Genomic DNA, 16,843 nt, shown 5'->3' on the forward strand with positions numbered 1-16,843 from the left:
ACGCTGCTTCAGTTGATTGAGGTGTGTGGACATTTATTTATTCACAGCTCTCCTGAGGTCCTGACACAGCATTTCAGGTCAGGTTAGATTGCAGTCTGGACATTGACTGGACCATTGCAACACATGATTCTTGTCTTTTTCACTCATTCTACTGCAGATTTGCTGCTGTGCTTGGGATCATTGGCTTGTTGCATGACACAGTGTCGCTCAGGCTGTGGCTGTTGGGCAGATGGTCTCACATTTGACTCTAGAATATGTTGGTATAGAATGACTGCAGGTACCCAGGTCCTGTAGCTGAAAAACAAACCCAAATGATTATCCCTTCACCACCGTGAATCTTTTTTCAGTTTTTCCTTATATATATTTATATATCATGCCCTATATCTCTTGTTCCATTGGTGGACATTCATATTAAACATGGCCAAAGTTAAAAATAATGAGATCAGTGTGTCCACAAGTAATTCCTTCACATTGCTCTAAACACTTGATCTCAGACAGGTATACTTGTTTTTGTTTTTTTGTTTTTTTTATCAGTATGACGTTATAAAGATAAGATATCCTTAAAATGGTCATCTCAGGAAGAGAAGCTCCACCCACCTGCCGTTCAAACCTTCTGTTGTTAAGTGTCAGCCAATCAGAAGGAAGGGAGGGGAATGAAGGTGAACCACCTTGTGTCAGATGAATGTAGGTGCAGGATGAATAAGTATCATGTCAAGTTGTGAAAAATGCAAAACTACTCTGGTGTCCCGTAAAACATGAAGAGTTTGAGATTATGCTAAGCATGTTGATCCCGAAGCCTTTGGGGGTAAAGTGAGCCCCTGTCCCCGTCCTGCTCCGTCATCGTGCAGCGCCGGAAAGGGCCGAGCAGAAAAAAAAGGAGGCGTTTCCACACATCAGCTGCAAATTTATGCAGAACAGTAAAATCAGTGCTGCTGCTGCTGCCGCTTCGAGCGTCCTGCACAGAGAAGAAGAAGAAGACGGGCGAAAAGAGCAGCAGCACCGGGCACAACGCAGACAAGAAGCCCGGCGGATCGTTGCATCGCTCGGTGTCGCTCTGCAGCGGGCAGCCGGTGCAGGAGGAGCCGGACGAACCCGGAGCGGTGACGGTAAGGTCGGAGCGAGAGCCGCGTTAACGAGCCAGACAGCAGCGGTGGAGGCGGGGGGGCTAGCGGGAGGCTAGGAGTAGCCTCCGGTGGATCCAGTGTTAACTGGTCTGAAACATGGAGGATGGCTAGCTAACGTTAGCGCTGTGTGAGCTGCTCAGGTGGCTGTTTTTGAGCTGGTGGAGGCTGGAGACGGAGGCAGACTGTAGGTGCTGGGACAGGATGGTTGGAGGAGGAGGAGGAGGAGCAGTGATAAAGGAAACTGCAAGAATTAAAAAAAAAATGATGAACACCTGGTCTGAACAAGTCCTGTAAGGTGGTCAAGTAGATGGAGAAAGGCTGTGTGAGCGATGCTTTTGGAAATGTTTCTCATGCAGGAGCCTTTGTACTAAAGCACGTTTTCCCCTTTTATTCCTGTGCAGAAAAAAAACACCGAAAATGAATGCTTTATAATGACTTCCTACCTAAACCTGATTAACATGATAAACTGTTGCAAAGAGGAAATAAACGTACATTTTAAATTGCATGTTACAGTTAATTATATCTTTACAACTGCCATCTTCATCCCCTCACACATTTCAGGCCTTTTCCTGCATGTCCAGACCTGCAAAACGGAACAAAAAAAATCTAATGAAGATCTTTAATTTACACAAGGATAAAACACACATTTGTTTATGAAATGGTCAAAAATCAGAAGAAAATGCACAGACTTCTGTCTTTTATCACTTCACTCTGAGGTTCATATGTTACAGCAAATATTTGCTTTTTCTTACACACAGATTAGTGTGTAACAGTAACCATGCATTGATGATAAAGGTGATGACGGCAATATTGTGTCAAAAATCCACGTGTTTAATATCATAGATGACTGAGTTTTGTGCATGGCTGCAGAATCCTTTCCACCTGCACACTCTCTCATTTTGAGTTTAAAGCATTTGCCAAAATGACCCCAACACTAAGTAAGAATAGATTTGACAGATATCTTTCTTTTGCAATTGTTTCCCTCATTTTCTGCATGTATGGAAAGAATATTATTATTGTTATTATTATTATTATTATTATTATTATTATTATTATGTGGGTTTGTTTTTGGTTTTTTTACCACAATACTTGTGACAGCCCAGTCCACAGCATGTAAAACAAGAATGTGGTGGGTCGGTCTTATATTGGTCTTTGGTGAAGCCAATCAGTTCATCGACTGCCCCTTTAGGTCAACTTTCTGCTGTTTGGCTGCCCCTCATAAGCAGAAGTTTTGAACAGGACGTCGGTGGAGCTTCTATGTGACTGAGATGTCCCCTTATTTGGACATCCTACAGATCCGAGCAGGAAAAAACTGCATATACTTTACCAAAGTTTCAAATAATGAGGGCAGTATATGTAATCTTTAATGTGAACATCCATATTAAATCCATCCGTTATAGTGTGTGTGTTTGACAGAAAAAAGGAAAAGCTTGATGGAAACCCTTTAAAGGTGTAAACTGCTCTGTGGAGCATTGTGTCCGTCTCCATGGTGGCGAGAGGAAATAACAGCTGTCAGCGAGACACTCAGTCGTTGTGATTTTCTGCCATAAAAAATGAAAACATTTTAAAATGTTGAAAGTGTTAAAAATAACCAGCAGCAGAACTACATCAGTCATCCACGCTGTAAAAAGTGTTTCACAGCATCTCGACTCTGTGAGGTCTGCTGTTTGTCAGGAACAGTGACAGGTGTGGGGTTTTTTTCCTCCTCTATCCATCAGACTCTCGCAGAGAGAGAAAGTGGTGTTTGTTTCATCCTGTGTTTGACTGACGGACACCTCATCTGTCTCCTCAGCAGCCATGGAGACAGACGGAGAGCAGAACCAGCAGGGGGCCTCGACCAATGGAAGCGCTCCGTCTGGGACGAGCTCCCGCCCCTCTCCCATGAATTCCATGTCTCTGTATGAAAGGCAGGCAGTCCAGGTAGGTGTAAGATCATTTTAATATAACAGTCAACTAACATATGTGTTAGTTTTTAACTGGATTTCCATAGTCATGTGCCTCAGTTATATTCCAAGTGTGCCAAGATTTTTGTGTACACAAAGGAGGGAAAAGGGCATCACGTTAAAAATGTTTAAAACGCTTAAAATGTATGTTTTACTCAGCAGGAAATAAGTTTCCTTGTTTGTAAATGTGAAAAAAAGGGGAGTAAGAAGTGATCATAAGCTTCATGGGGTGGCTTTTAATGACCCTTAGCATCTTTAATATCTGTTCTCATGCTTGAACCATACCTTGAGGGTGATAGCCCAGCAGCATGGTGCATTGTTCTGCTTTCGAGTTGTTATTGTTGGGCTAAAAGTAGGTTGCATGCCTGGGGATTAGATTGCACATATACAGGTCTAGATTCAGGTCTAGACTTTAAAAAAAGGGACTCGTGGGAGTGTTTGGTTCTTTGTGTAGTTTAAAACTCATTTCAGACACACTGTGAAACACGCAAAATAGCTCCCTGTGGCAAAACCTTCACGGTGTTGTAGGCGGAGCATCCTGCCAGTAAGCAAAATTGTAATAAAAATTAATAGAAAATGATGATATCGCTTTGCATTTTCGTGTCCAAAGTGTGTTTTGGCTGCGGCGTAAACACGGACTGTTTGCGTGTGAGCGAGGACAGAAAATGTGTGGCTCATTTGTCTTCATAATTTCTGATTTATGTGTTAGCCGATGGACAGAAACTGATGAAGACTGACTGAATCGGGGGGGTAAAGAAAAGAGACCGAGTCGTGCTGGGTGTGATGGAGGCTCGGTGTTATTTTCTCAGGCTTTTGTCACCCTGCACGGCCATCTGTCTTTGTCACCCGGCACACACTAATCCAGCCCGCCGCGCTCGCTTTCATCCCCCGACTTATTACTGTACGAGCCTCCGCTCATACATCAGGCAGCTGGCAGGAGGTTTCTGCAGCTTCGCTCTCTCTCTGCTCTTTCCGCACTCGTTTCTCTCAGTCTGCTCTTCTCCCCTCAATTTTTCTCTGCACTTCCTTTTCCATCTCTCACTCTTTCATGTCTTCTTCTGACTCTTTGCTGTCATGTTTTCCATCCCCATCTTTTCACAGCACTTTACTTCCTTCATGCTCCATTCCTCCCTCCCCTTTTTTTTTTCTTTCTTCTCCTTCTCGAAATGCTGTGCCTCCTTCAGTTTTCATTTTTGCCCATCTGCTCCTCCCTCCAGGCCCTGCAGGCGTTACAGAGGCAGCCCAATGCCGCTCAGTACTTCCAGCAGCTGATGCTGCAGCAGCAGATCAACAACGCAGCACAGCTGCAGAACCTGGCAGCTGTGCAACAGGTAAAGGTGTGTGCAAATTAATTTCCAAATTTCACTTTGTATCTTTCAAGTAAAGGAAGTTATAAACATCCTGCACGTGTTGTTTGCGAAGCACAAAGAAAAACTATTGTAAGAAATAAAACGATACATGATGACGCTGTAAGAGCCTTGCATAAGACAGATTGATTGCGTCTGTGCCACCTACTTGCATGCAATAATTAACTCCCATGAAAACCACAAGAAAAAGACGGGGAGGCCACGTGTACAGTCGATGCTGGACAGCTGTGGGTTGTAAAACATGGAGGCTTTGTGGCCAGAAACAAAGCTGAGCATATTTTGCATCAACCACACGACAGCCTCTGTAAACATCTCAGTTTTCATTTTGTTTGGAGTTTATTGAAACCTTAAGCTGCTTTTTTCCTCTCTTTCTCTTCCCTTTCTTCTTTGTTTTTTTTCTTTGTTTTTTTAAGGCTACTCTGGCTGCCAGTCGTCAGTCAAGCCCCTCCAGCAGTAGCTCCTCTCAGACTACCAGCACAACCGCAGTACGTAATCATACAAAAACGATAGCTCTTTGAATTTTATGCCACAAAATCAGTACCGCTTTTTTTTGTTCTTTGAGCCACAAAGAATCTTAAAGATGCACGTTCCTGTTCTTCAGGTCAATGTAACATCTGGATCAGGATCTACAACCAGCAGCCGTCCGATGGGTGCCTCAGCAACATCCACAATCAGCCAATCAGTGCTGCTGAGTGGGACTGCCGGAGGGCAGGGCCAGATGTACCTGAGAGTGAGTTTGATCAGATGGTTTATGTGCGACAGCTCAGTTTTGTGCACTTTAATGGCTTTAATGGCTTTTTGTCCTGCAGGTGAACCGCTCCCTTAGGACACCTATCCCCTCCCAGCTCATTTTCATGCCCGGCAGCACTGCAACTACTGCTGTGGCAACTGTTGCCCAGCAGCCACAGGCTCAGCAACAGCAGCAGGAAGTGCCTCCGACTTCCTCTGCCAGCAGCCAATCTGATAACAACCAGGTGTGTGGCTAACATAAAAATGTTTTATGGCTTGAAGAGACATTCTTTCTTTCTCCAGCAACAAAGTGACAGATCGCTGTTTTCACCCAAACATTTGCTCTGTGCCTCCATCACCAGGTACAGAATCTAGCCATGAGAGGTGTGTCGGGTCCTAAAGGTGTGGGTGTTAAGACTGAAGCCCCAGAGAGAAGTGACTCAGGTAGGAAAGAAAGAAGAGAAATTGAACATATAAATGAGCTTTGTAATGCTCTGAAGGTTGTGTATGATGATGGAGCCTGTGGTGGATTTGGCAAAAAGTGCAGAAGCGTACACTTAATTTGGACTTTCTCATTTTAGTTATAATATTGATGCAAATTCATAACAGTGCAATGCTTTTCTATGTAACATACATAACCTGCACTGTACTTCTCCTCCACAATTGATTCTATAATCTAAAAATATAGCTTACCATTAGTGGAATCCCATAACCGTATATTAACTGATCTTAATGGCAGGTTGCTCACAACAACTGAAGTTTCATAAGCTATATTATATATTTAAAGGACGATGCCAAATCTAAATGACTTCAGATCCACTAACAATCCTGTAAAGTGTTCCTGGCTGAAGTTTTTAGTTTGTTTTTTGTTTGTTTGTTTTTTTAATTCAGTTCACTTTAAGTTTATTTAAATAGTGCCAAATCAAAACAACAGTTCTTTCTAGATGCTTTACATCATAAAATTATATTGTTAGGCTTTACAAAAATACAGAGAAAACCCCAACAAAAAACACCCGTTTTTATTTAGAAACAGTGACTATCTGGTTCTTCTGTGGAAAATCTGTAAGAATAGTTTTTTCTATAAAGTACACTACCAACCGGATCACTGTGCAGAATAAAGCCTGCATCTACCTGTGATGGGAAGCTTGTGATAAAGACAGAGCTTATGGGTGTTTTTCGTCAGCTGAGCTGTGATGCTAGTTGGGGGGAAGGTCGATAAGGTCACGTCAGAGGAAAAGCTGTGTTTAATTTTAGGGTGAACTGCCATTTTTAAATGTGATGAGTCACTAAATATTTTTTCATTTTTATTTTTTCCAGCTGCCTACTCACTGGTCCAGCCCTCTCACCAGTCTACCCCTCAGTCCCCCACCAAACCAAGCCAGCCTCAGCCCCAGCCACCCCACATCAAAATCCCTACCTACCCCCAGCCTACTAATCTCAAAGCTCACCCCGTCTCTTCTTCTGGTGCCTCTTCTTCCTCCTCATCTTCCATCCCTCTCTCCCAGCTCTTACTCCACGGTACTCGAACCCTCACCACAGGAACCACAGCTCCCACAGCAGCACATACTCTGGTCCTGACATCCAACGCCACATCTCAGCCCCACGGGTACCCGGTGGGCACGGCAACCATCAAACCAGCGGTCAACGCTCAGACTCTGGTGGTGCAGCCTCTGCAGAAAACCTCACTCGGTGCTGAGAAATCAGGCCACGGAAACGGACCCATCCCCATCCAACCTAAAACTTTACAGGGGCTCCGCCTGCCCCTCCAGCTTCCTTCAAGGAACCCCCCTCCCATCCTGCCCGCCCCGCCACCTGCCAGCAGCTCCGCCCAGCCTCCCCACACGCCTCACATCCCAGTGCAGATAGTGGGGGCCAGGCAGAGCGCAATTGGAAACGCCCAGGCTCTCGCTCTGGCCCGTGGCAGCTGCAGCCAAGATGGCGCTGCCGTCCTCAGCAGCTCCTCTAGTCTGCTCACCATGGTGGCATCCATCGCTTCCAGGGAGGGTGGAGTCGTCGGCCGAGGGGTGGGGCTGAAGACGCTTCAGTCACCCCAGGAGGCTCCTCCCTTGGCTCAGGTGTCTCAGGTGCATCCGCAAGCCAATCAGAGCTCTGGACAGAGTCAGAACGGACAGCTGGCCTCAAGCCCCGCCTCCTCCCAGCCCTCCACCGTTTCATCTCCTCCCCCCTCACTGTCTCGCTCCTCCCTCTCTCTCCACCTGGTGACCGAAGAGCAGAGAGCAGCGTCAGCTGGTGTAACCACCAATGGAGACTCATCAGGAGGTCAGACGCCACAGGTCAGCTGAAGCAGGATTTAAATGATTCTCGTGAATCAGACTTGATGTTTTTCTAACCCACATACATTTCTGCATGTCACAGATGGTGATTTTGGGTTGTAGCACTAAAACAAACACACTACTCAGCCTGAACTGCTCCTCGCTTGTGTAAACATTACATCCTACAATCACTCTCAGTGTCTGTCTGTATCTGTTGGCACTTTTTGTTTAGAGTAAACAGACGACTGGCTCTCTGAAAAGAAAATCAGACTCTAATTCAGCCAACGACGAACATGGCCCCTCGCCTCCACGGCTCCAGCCAGTCAGAGATCATGCCTCGGCCGTCCCAGCCAATCCCGTCGATGCAGGTAATAACACAGAAATACATCTCTGTAAAATACTGTCAACACGCACACACGGTGAAAAACAGTATTTATCTTCCTCTCCACCTCTCCAGGCTCTGCTGCTGCTCCTCCTCCTCCTCCACCACCTCCTCCTGCCTCCTCTCCTTCTCCAGTGCTGCTGGTGTCCCGTGGGACTTGTGGTCAGGGTGAGAGAGCTCCGCCACCTCAAGCTGTGGTTAAACCGCAGGTTCTTACACACCTCATAGAGGGCTTTGTGATCCAGGAAGGGGCGGAGCCTTTCCCTGTGAGTACATGGGATTTGTAGTTTGTTTGTTTTTTTTTCTTCTTCTTTTTGTCGGTCAGTAATTCTTAAACTGAATTTGTGTTTGACAGGTCTGCGGTCCAGTCAAGGACTCGGCTGGTGAAGATTTGACTAACGACAGTCCAGACACTAACCCGTCGGAGACTGTTACCACAGCAACAGGTAACAGCCAGACTGCTTCGAAAGCACTGCTGCTTTAAAGACACGTTTAAGGGCTGAAATCAGAATCATAAATATCTACTGTAAGGTTTCCGAGGTAAAGTTGCCTCTAAGGAAAATCAAAATGTGATTTCTGCACTGCTGAAGTCTCTGTGCATTAGCCATAGTACATGTTTTTGTGTTGTTGTTCTTTGGCCGTTAGTGTTTTATTATCCTCTAGATTTTTAGTTATTAACTTGGTGTGCCCAGTTTTCTAGCTAGATTCTCATTTTCTTCTTTTAAGTCACACGGTCATGATTTGCTGCACAGTTTTTTCTTCATGCAGTACACGGTGACTGCCACACTCTGCAGTATATTACAGTAATGTACATTAAAGACAGACCTTGGTAGAGCTGTTATCTTAAAAACTGAAACACATAAAAATATTTTGAGCATTATGAATATAGAGAATTGGAGGGAAAATATGAACAATATGAATTGTTTTTTTGTTTTGATTTTTTTGGTGATCTGTCCCTTTAACATCACCAGATTTAATTATAACATGGACATGGCTTATGGGATTTAATGTTGTGTAACAAGATGACCCTTGTTTGCCCTGTTTGTTTGAGCTGGGCTGCAGGAAAGCATAAAGACTTTAATTATAACTTTCAAGCTGGGAATTTCCCACCTCTGAGTCTAAACCGCAGGCAGCGCGATATCACAAGAAAATATCATCGCAGTCTGATTTTCTGTGTGTGGACCGGCACTCATAACCCATTGGAGTATATAATACCACATGTTTGCGTTTGTGTATTATTCACCATCTGCCTTGTTCTGTCTCTGAACTCTCTCCTCAGTGCTGAAGTGTGAGTACTGTAAAAACTTTGCTCCTGCCAGCCAGTTCCGAGGCACCAAAAGGTTCTGCTCCATGTCTTGTGCCAAGAGGTACTTCAAATGCATGAAACATATACAGAATAAATCACTGTACTGCAAACAGCTGCAGCCACTTCAGCTTATTTCACAGTGCGAGTGATGAACGTCTGTTTCTAGTTACAGTGCAGTTTGTCACTGATGCTGTGCAGTAAGATGTGGATATCTTGAAGTCAAACAAAACTGCATAAAGCTCAAAACCTCAATCCTCTTTGAGGCCTTTAGTTCTTCGTTATATACAGTGTTTCCCACATAACTAGACTGTAATTGTGCCATGCCGTGCACGTGCGTGCCTTCTTAAATAAATCGAAAATGAATGCTTTATATAGTAACGACCGCTTTCCCATCTACAAACTGTAGCATGTAGAACTGCAGGTTAATCGCATTAAAATGACGTTAACACCATAACTGCATTAACGCGGCAAATCTCTATTAGCGAGTTATTGCGGATCGCCCCGTGCGTGGGCTAACGCGTTAACGAGCTAAGTGCGCTAACGCGTTGACGCTGTCCAGTCCCTGATTTGCCAGGTTAATGCAGTTATGGCGTTAACGTCATTTTAACGAGATTAACGCTGACAGCACTAATATTTACATATATCTGTATAATCTGGGATTTTGGGGTTCCTATTTGGAATACAAGGCATGCGCCCAAGTTAACAGTAGTGGTATCGCAGAAACAGAAGGGTTAGTCATCTGACACAGGACAGGCTATGCTAGCTGTTTAGCATCAAGTGAACTTTCAAAGTATGAGTGAGGAGACTGTACTCTTGCCAGTTTTCTGTTCTGTTGGATGAAAGATGGTGTCAACTATGGCCTATCCCAGCTGTCATGAGACAAGACTGCGTACACCGTGGACAGGTCAGCAGGCTGTTGTAAGGATAACAGAGGGATCATTTTAGAGTCACAACAACAACATAACGTACGTGTCTTTGGACTGTGGGAGGAAACCAAAGTACCCAGAGGGAACCCATGCAAGCTTGGGGAGAACATGCCAGCCAATGGCTAAAAGCCATGTTTTTAAAAAAGGACACAAAATGACTTTAAATCCCAGAGCTGCCAAAGAAAAGTGTGTGTGTGGGGAAACACTGATATATAATGAATCGATGTCAGAATCAAGTCATTAAAAGCCAGTGTTCCTAAAGATGTGACCCACTAAATGTATCTAAAACGGGATTTTAGTGTGAATTCTCAGGTGGCTCCAGCTGTAAATTTCACAGCTTGTGTGTTTTTCTGTTCTCATGATTTTCTTTCTGTGTGTACATATTGTGATAGCCTCACTTCATCCACTTTCACATGCAGCATGTAACCTCGCAGTACAGTGGAGGACGCTTTGTTTCTCCTCTGAATGTGCTTCATATTAAAATGTACACTGTATTTATTATGTGACATGTTTCAGTATGAAAACAATGCGCTGTCTGCATTGTTTGTTACAGTATGTTGTCAGCTTATGATTTTACATTTTCTGCTTCTGCTTTGTATTTGTCCCTTTGCCCACTACACGTGTATAGCTTATATACCGCGTACGGTGCAAAGAGACAAAAACTGTGTTGCTCGTCTTGGCTTCAGTACCGTATATGTCACTCTTTGTCTACGATACAGTATGTATTGGTTCCCCAGGTACAACGTCAGCTTCAGGCAGCACTTCAGCGTGCGGCAGGGTCACGGCCAGCGTCAAGCTCAAGATCACTCTCCAGATCGGGATCAGAGCCGCGGACACCTCTCCAACTCGGACGATGAGGGAGGAATCGCCAGGAGGAGGGTTCCCCGTAGGACCAGCTCAGAAATAGCCAGTGCCAAGATAGCAGGGAGGCCCGTACCTGCCAAGGTGAGGCAGGATTATACAGTCTCTACAAGGAAAATTATTGCTGCAGGCGTTGTCAAGATCAAAAATGTCAAAAATTAGAAGTCAGGTCCCAGCTGATAACTGATCTGTGTGCTTGTACTGGAGCCTTTCCTGCTTTGATCACATTTAAATAGCCTTTGGTCAGACACAGGTAAGCAGTCTGTGTGGAGAGCAAACGAGGCATTGCATTTGTTTAGAAACAAGTGCATCAGCGGGACGGCTCAGGTTGAGCAGTTTGGAGATGCAGTTGGAGAGCCAAGGCTGATGTGGTTTGGACATGTGCAGAGGAGGGTTAGTGGATATTTTGGGCAGAGGGTGTTGAATATAGAGCTGCCAGGCAGGAGGAAAAGCAGGAGACCAGAGAGAAGATTCATGGACGTAGTGAAGGAGGACATGCAGAGCGTTGGTGTGACAGAAGGTGGTAAGAGAGAGGCTGATGATCTGTGTGCAGCTCAAAGAAGAAGAACCAGCAGACGAGATGGTGGGCTGAGAGATTTGTCTGATGGGTTTCAGACTTTAGCAAAGGGGTTTTTCAAATTTAATGGCCTCTTAATAAAGCCTTTAAGTGTTGACATGTGCAAATTATTTGGCTCCAAAGATTTTTAATGTTTGTATGTTTAACTTTGCAAAACACATAATATTTTTTTACACCTTTGATGAGTCAATTTATTACTTTTCTATCATCCCATTGGCAGAAATGCAACTTAAATTTAAGTTGTGCAACTTAAGTTTTAATAGTATGTGATGATGATGCTATCATGTTCAACTCAATCTGCTTCTACAGCAGCTTTCAGCTTCCTGGGAAGTGTTTTGTAAAACAACTTCACTTGTAACCACATTAAACTTCTTTATAGATCTGGCTTTGTGCTCAGGGACAACAACACAGCTGGAAGACACACAAATACAATTGTGCGAGGCGGGATCTCTTTCATCTTTCTAATAATGATGTCAGTGTACATACAAATAATCCATTAGTCAAAGCTCAGGCTTCAGACTGCTGAAGCTCTGTTTCAGAGGAGATATCCCCAGTGTGGTCATTTCAGGCACACAGCTCTGGCTGTGAGCTCAGAAACCCCGGCCAGAAGCCCAGCCCAGTTTACTCGGCATAAACTGTGAATTATGCCGAGTAAACAAATAAAAATACAGAGTAAATAAGAATAAAAGGTCCCCTTTAAATTTCTCCTCCATCGCTACAAATGGGCCCCAAACCAAATGCATAAGACTCCTCAACACAAACTTCATATAACAGCAAAAATAGACCTGAATCGATCTGAATGTGCGTTTTTCACTTGTGTGCATGACTTTGACTTTTTTCCATCTGGTGGCTGCTGTGAAGCAACTGGATGGAAAGTTATATTATTGTTTGCTATCTCCTCTCGGTGCTCAGTTATCTCGAGTTTTTTTATAAACTGTAACAATCCTCGTCTCTGCAGCTCTAATCTTTAAATATGCAGACGGGGTTTTGTCCTTGTAGCCTATGTTCATGTTTTTGTAAGCAGACTGGGACACTAGTGAATGCTCTGCTGTTTTTCCTTACTCCGCTTGTAGTGCCGATCAGAGTCGAGCCATTCAGATGAGGAGTCCAGCGTAGAGGAGGATGAAGATGACCCCATGTCCCTCTCGCCGGCCTCCTCAGCATCCTGCCACCAGCCGCCTCCTCCGCTCCCAGCAGAGAGCTCACCACCGCCCACCTGCCTGCCTGCTAGCCCCTCCCAGTGGAGCGTGGAGGAAGTGTCACAGTTTATTTCCTCACTGCAAGGTTAGAAGATCTGATTTTTGATCTCATCATGCAGCACTGATTCACATAAAGATAAAAGGCTCGACTTCACGGTCAAGGTCAGAGGTCGAGTTATCTTCTGAATGAGTTAACTCGAGGGCAAGGTGACGTAGGATGTTGAAATTGACACCATAGGCGTGTGTGCTAGAAGGCAGAGGGGTAGCATGGTGGCCACCAGTATTTTTAAAGCCATTGCAGCGTCTCTCCCTCTGTGTGTAACCTGTGAATCTGTGAACTCCTGATAGATGATGGAAATGGGGGTAAAGAGGAAAAATGAATGGCAGTGCTCCTGAATTAGCTGGTTTCTGGTTACTGCTGATGTTTATCTTGTGTTGCTCTGCTTTTATATTCAAGTGCAATAATTGATGTTGTGATCAGTCCTTTTTTTTAATTTAATGTTTCATGTTTATCAGCATTGTTATTACTGTAGAGTTAAAATAACAAATACACGGGTACGAGATTAATGTGACACATTAATCTGCAATTCATCTCAAACCTGATGCTTTTATTTGTTATGTAAATATCTGTATTTGGAGCTAATGCATGAACAACTGATTGCATTAATGTTAATGTACCAGAATTTTCAACCTTTGCATTTTTGTCCATCTGTGCTTTTATCCGTCGTCCTCTCAGGGTGCGAGGATCTCGCCTCCCAGTTCCTGTCGCAGGAAATTGATGGACAGGCGCTGCTGCTGCTGAAGGAGGAGCATCTAATGTCCACCATGAACATCAAGCTTGGCCCTGCCCTCAAGATCTGTGCTCACATCAACAGCCTAAGAGACTGACCGGTGTTTTTTCCACAAATCCACAAGGTTTAAAAGTGAAGCCCCCCGGGCATTCGCCACCAGCCCGTGGGTCAGATAAGGAGCTCGGGAGTCCTGCAGGTGAATGTTTGAAGTACAGTTCATTTCCCAAACACGGCAAAGACTCTGGGACTGCAGAAGTGGAATCTCGTCCCGCTCACATCAGATTCTCGCACAAGTTGTAAAAATCCTTCAAATGTGCGATTTTATTTCGATGAAGGTACACGTTCCACCAAATTCTGCTCAAAATCAATATAAATGAAGGTTTTGAATGTATTTTAATTGCAAAAGAGACTTGTTGAACCTAAAGTACTTGCTCGTTATCTTCTCTGACCGTAGACCGAGGCTGTGATTTATTTTCGTTTTGTTAAAATTCCTTTAAAAGACTGAAGATGCACACAGAAGAAAACGGCTGTGCTTTGTTTTGTACAGGAATTTGGAAGGAAGACCTTTGGAAAGCACTTCTATAGCACTTGTTTTTTCAAGTGAAGTCACAAATCTTTTTCTTATCCCGTTTAGCATTCCTGCAAAGACATGAATTTCATTGAAATAGCCATTGCGTACTTCCAGCATTCTAATTATTTGAGAAGAGTATACAATGGCACTTTTATTTTGAAGGCGGCCTATTCTTTGCGCTACAGGGTACTGTGAGAGTACAGGGTACTGGCTGCAGAAACACCAGAGTCCAAATGAAACCCTAATCCCTCAAGGTTCAAAGAGCATTTCATACTTCAAGTAAAAATACAGACGTTGCATAACTTTTTCTCACATCTTTACTGTATTTTTTTATATCCAGAGAACATCAGCACTACTGCTGAATGCTTTTCACTGTTTTTAAGCTTTTTACCAGAGAAGTTCACGTCAACTCTGTGATTATTCACCTGTCAGCATTTTGCGAGATTACTCAAATGGTACCACCAGCTGCTCCTGGTCTGCATGAGTGCACTTACAAGGCCAGTTTGGTTTTGTGGAGAGATGCTGTCAGAGAGGAGTTCTGAAAATAAGATGTTACTTTTAAAGTGTCTTTAAGTTGCATTCATGAACAAGTAAAGTTGCTGGCCACACGTGGACCTACGATGGATGTGGGAGAAATAAGACATCATGCCTGAATGAATGAATGACTGTGTGAATGAGTTAACTTTGAAGCTATACTGTAATAAGTGTAAAGTTTGCCTTTCTATTTAAATGCACATTTGTTTGCTGGACTGCCTTGTTTGAAGCTTTTTACTGTAGGACTTTTGTCATGTTCTCTCTCTGTGAACCTCGTGGCCTTTCTCACTAGTCTCTACAACGATAGGTTTAGATGAGGATTGTCGGTTTTTACTGCTTTCATATCATTCCTTGTTTTATATCGGCGCTTACTTTTTTACAACTCTCGATTAAGCAATGAAATGCGTTGCCTTTCCCAAAAAGCGTGACTGAATAGTAGCTACTTTGATCAAGGATCAACTTGCTGTCTTCCTCATAGCTTTGTCACATAGCGTGTAACTACCAACAGTATTTACCTTTCTAGCTAGCTAGCTATCTTTGGCTTTATTGTTAGTGACTGTGGCTATTACAGTACTTTCTTTTTTGTTTTTCCTTTTAAAAAAAAAAAAGTAATAATCTTGATGATGTGTGCTTATATTTCACTTTCCCCAGGATTTTGGAGTCTTTAAATCTGCATATTCTAAACGCCAAAAAAAAGAATTTCGCCTCATTTCAAGTGATGTGAGCCACAAATGCAGCTGTGATTACCTGTACGACATTTGTCCAAAATCAGACCATTGCAGCGTTGTTCGTTTAGTCTTCAACCTCCCAAAAAGTAGCACTTTTCTCACAGAAGAACAGTGAATTCTGCAAAAATGTTCTTTTATATATATATATATATCTGTATACATAGAAATAAGGAAGCCACTTGGAATCAAATGTCTTTGCTTGCAATAATGTCCAAAATCTGCAAAATCTGGAGGGGCTGGTTTTCACAAGAAGAGGTAATTAATACTATCATGCAAATAAATAATCAAACTGTTTTAAAGCTGTGATGCTTGTTTTTGTTGTTTGATAGTCTGAGTAATGGTTTGGGTTTGCACTGCTGGTTTCCAAGTGTAACAGAAGAGATCATCAGTGGACAGTTTGCATCATTGAAACTTTAATGTTTTTGTTTTTTAACTCCTCTCCACCGCTTTGAGTGGTGTTGTTCTGTTTTAAAGAAAATCCACATCTTCCCAGATGTGATGAAATTATAGACTGTAAATGAAAAATGGACACCATACGATCACAGCAGCTACATCCATTTTAAAGCCTCCGTCGTTAGTTTTGGCTTCAGCCGTGTTGCTGTTTCGGAGTCTGTAGAGACCATGTTGGGACCATACAGCAGTTTGGCTTTAACAAGTTGTTGATAAACCGTACAGCTGCAAAGACACATCTGCTTATGCCAGTGATGCAGTTTCTCCAGCTCGTCATCCACCACAAGTCACAGTTGCTGTAATGCGTGTCACACAGAAAGAAAGTGATGTCTTCTCGTCGTTGATTTGCTGAGAATTAAAATCCACTGAGAGACAAACGTGACCTTGACTTCGAGTACAAGGTGAAGCCTCATTAAGGTGATCACTGTGTCTAAGCTTCATTAAACTTGGTCAGTGCTGTAGAGGGGGAGTAGCGACACTGGTGAACTGTGGACAGACATGGGACGCCTCACCGTGGGGTGAGCTCATCAGTCTTTGGCTGATGACCTAAAAACACTAGAATTTCACTCACTAACAGTAAAGCACAAACTTCATGGATGGTCTGTATTTTAGAACAAGACACGTTGTTTAAAATCTGAAAACACTCCAAGGTGCAGTTGTTGATAATAGTGTTTACTGTGCTTTTATTCTCATGGTATGATTATATTTAACCTAACAGGCTTTTGTGCAAAAACACATTTGATATTTTTAGGTTTTGATATTTTATTTTAGTATATAGAACACCTGAAATAGAACTGGTTTGAATCTATAAGGTGCTCTTCCTCAATAGCAGTTGAAAATGCATTATTCTTCGGATAATTCCATTAAAAAAATAAATAAATAAAGGCTATGGGCACACCCACAGCACAAAAACGGTTGTGAGGTCCCCTGCACTGACCCCAGTTAGCAGAGGTGAGGTCTAACAAACACAAACTGGCCACAGCTGCCTGTTTTAGCACAGCTCTCAATCAAGAACACATACCCCCCGCTCCAGTTTCCAGGTGGATGACTTAAATAAAGAAACAATAACTATGGCACACTGA

General features: G+C 43.4%; 1 protein-coding gene across 5 annotated transcripts; it reads left to right on the forward strand.

The window, feature by feature from the left end:
* The first annotated feature begins 792 nt into the window (after positions 1-792).
* LOC116312018 (polyhomeotic-like protein 1) lies at positions 793-15,604 on the forward strand. Of its 5 annotated transcripts, none has more exons than XM_031729289.2 (15): positions 793-1,106; positions 2,917-3,044; positions 4,285-4,404; positions 4,848-4,919; positions 5,036-5,164; positions 5,244-5,408; positions 5,526-5,607; positions 6,481-7,457; positions 7,669-7,804; positions 7,894-8,084; positions 8,174-8,264; positions 9,098-9,185; positions 10,770-10,995; positions 12,562-12,772; positions 13,424-15,604. In XM_031729289.2, the coding sequence occupies exons 1-15, from the start codon at positions 908-910 to the stop codon at positions 13,573-13,575; spliced, it is 2,967 nt and encodes a 988-aa protein (XP_031585149.1). In that variant the 5' UTR covers positions 793-907; the 3' UTR covers positions 13,576-15,604. The 5 variants fall into 5 exon arrangements, with proteins under 5 accessions (XP_031585149.1, XP_031585175.1, XP_031585157.1 ...); XM_031729315.2 differs by having other exon boundaries at positions 10,788-10,995; XM_031729297.2 differs by having other exon boundaries at positions 4,285-4,398.
* Positions 15,605-16,843: the final 1,239 nt, after the last annotated feature.

Source organism: Oreochromis aureus, linkage group 22 (assembly GCF_013358895.1).
Source record: "Oreochromis aureus strain Israel breed Guangdong linkage group 22, ZZ_aureus, whole genome shotgun sequence".
Classification (NCBI taxonomy): domain Eukaryota; kingdom Metazoa; phylum Chordata; class Actinopteri; order Cichliformes; family Cichlidae; genus Oreochromis; species Oreochromis aureus.

Bases quoted from the DNA above. Each gene is read 5' to 3' on its own strand.
- LOC116312018 (XM_031729289.2), top strand. From the start codon at position 908: ATGCAGAACAGTAAAATCAGTGCTGCTGCTGCTGCCGCTTCGAGCGTC. The intron at 4,920-5,035 runs GTACGTAATCAT...CCTGTTCTTCAG, and splicing joins AGACTACCAGCACAACCGCA to GTCAATGTAACATCTGGATC. The intron at 10,996-12,561 runs GTGAGGCAGGAT...CTCCGCTTGTAG, and splicing joins GGAGGCCCGTACCTGCCAAG to TGCCGATCAGAGTCGAGCCA.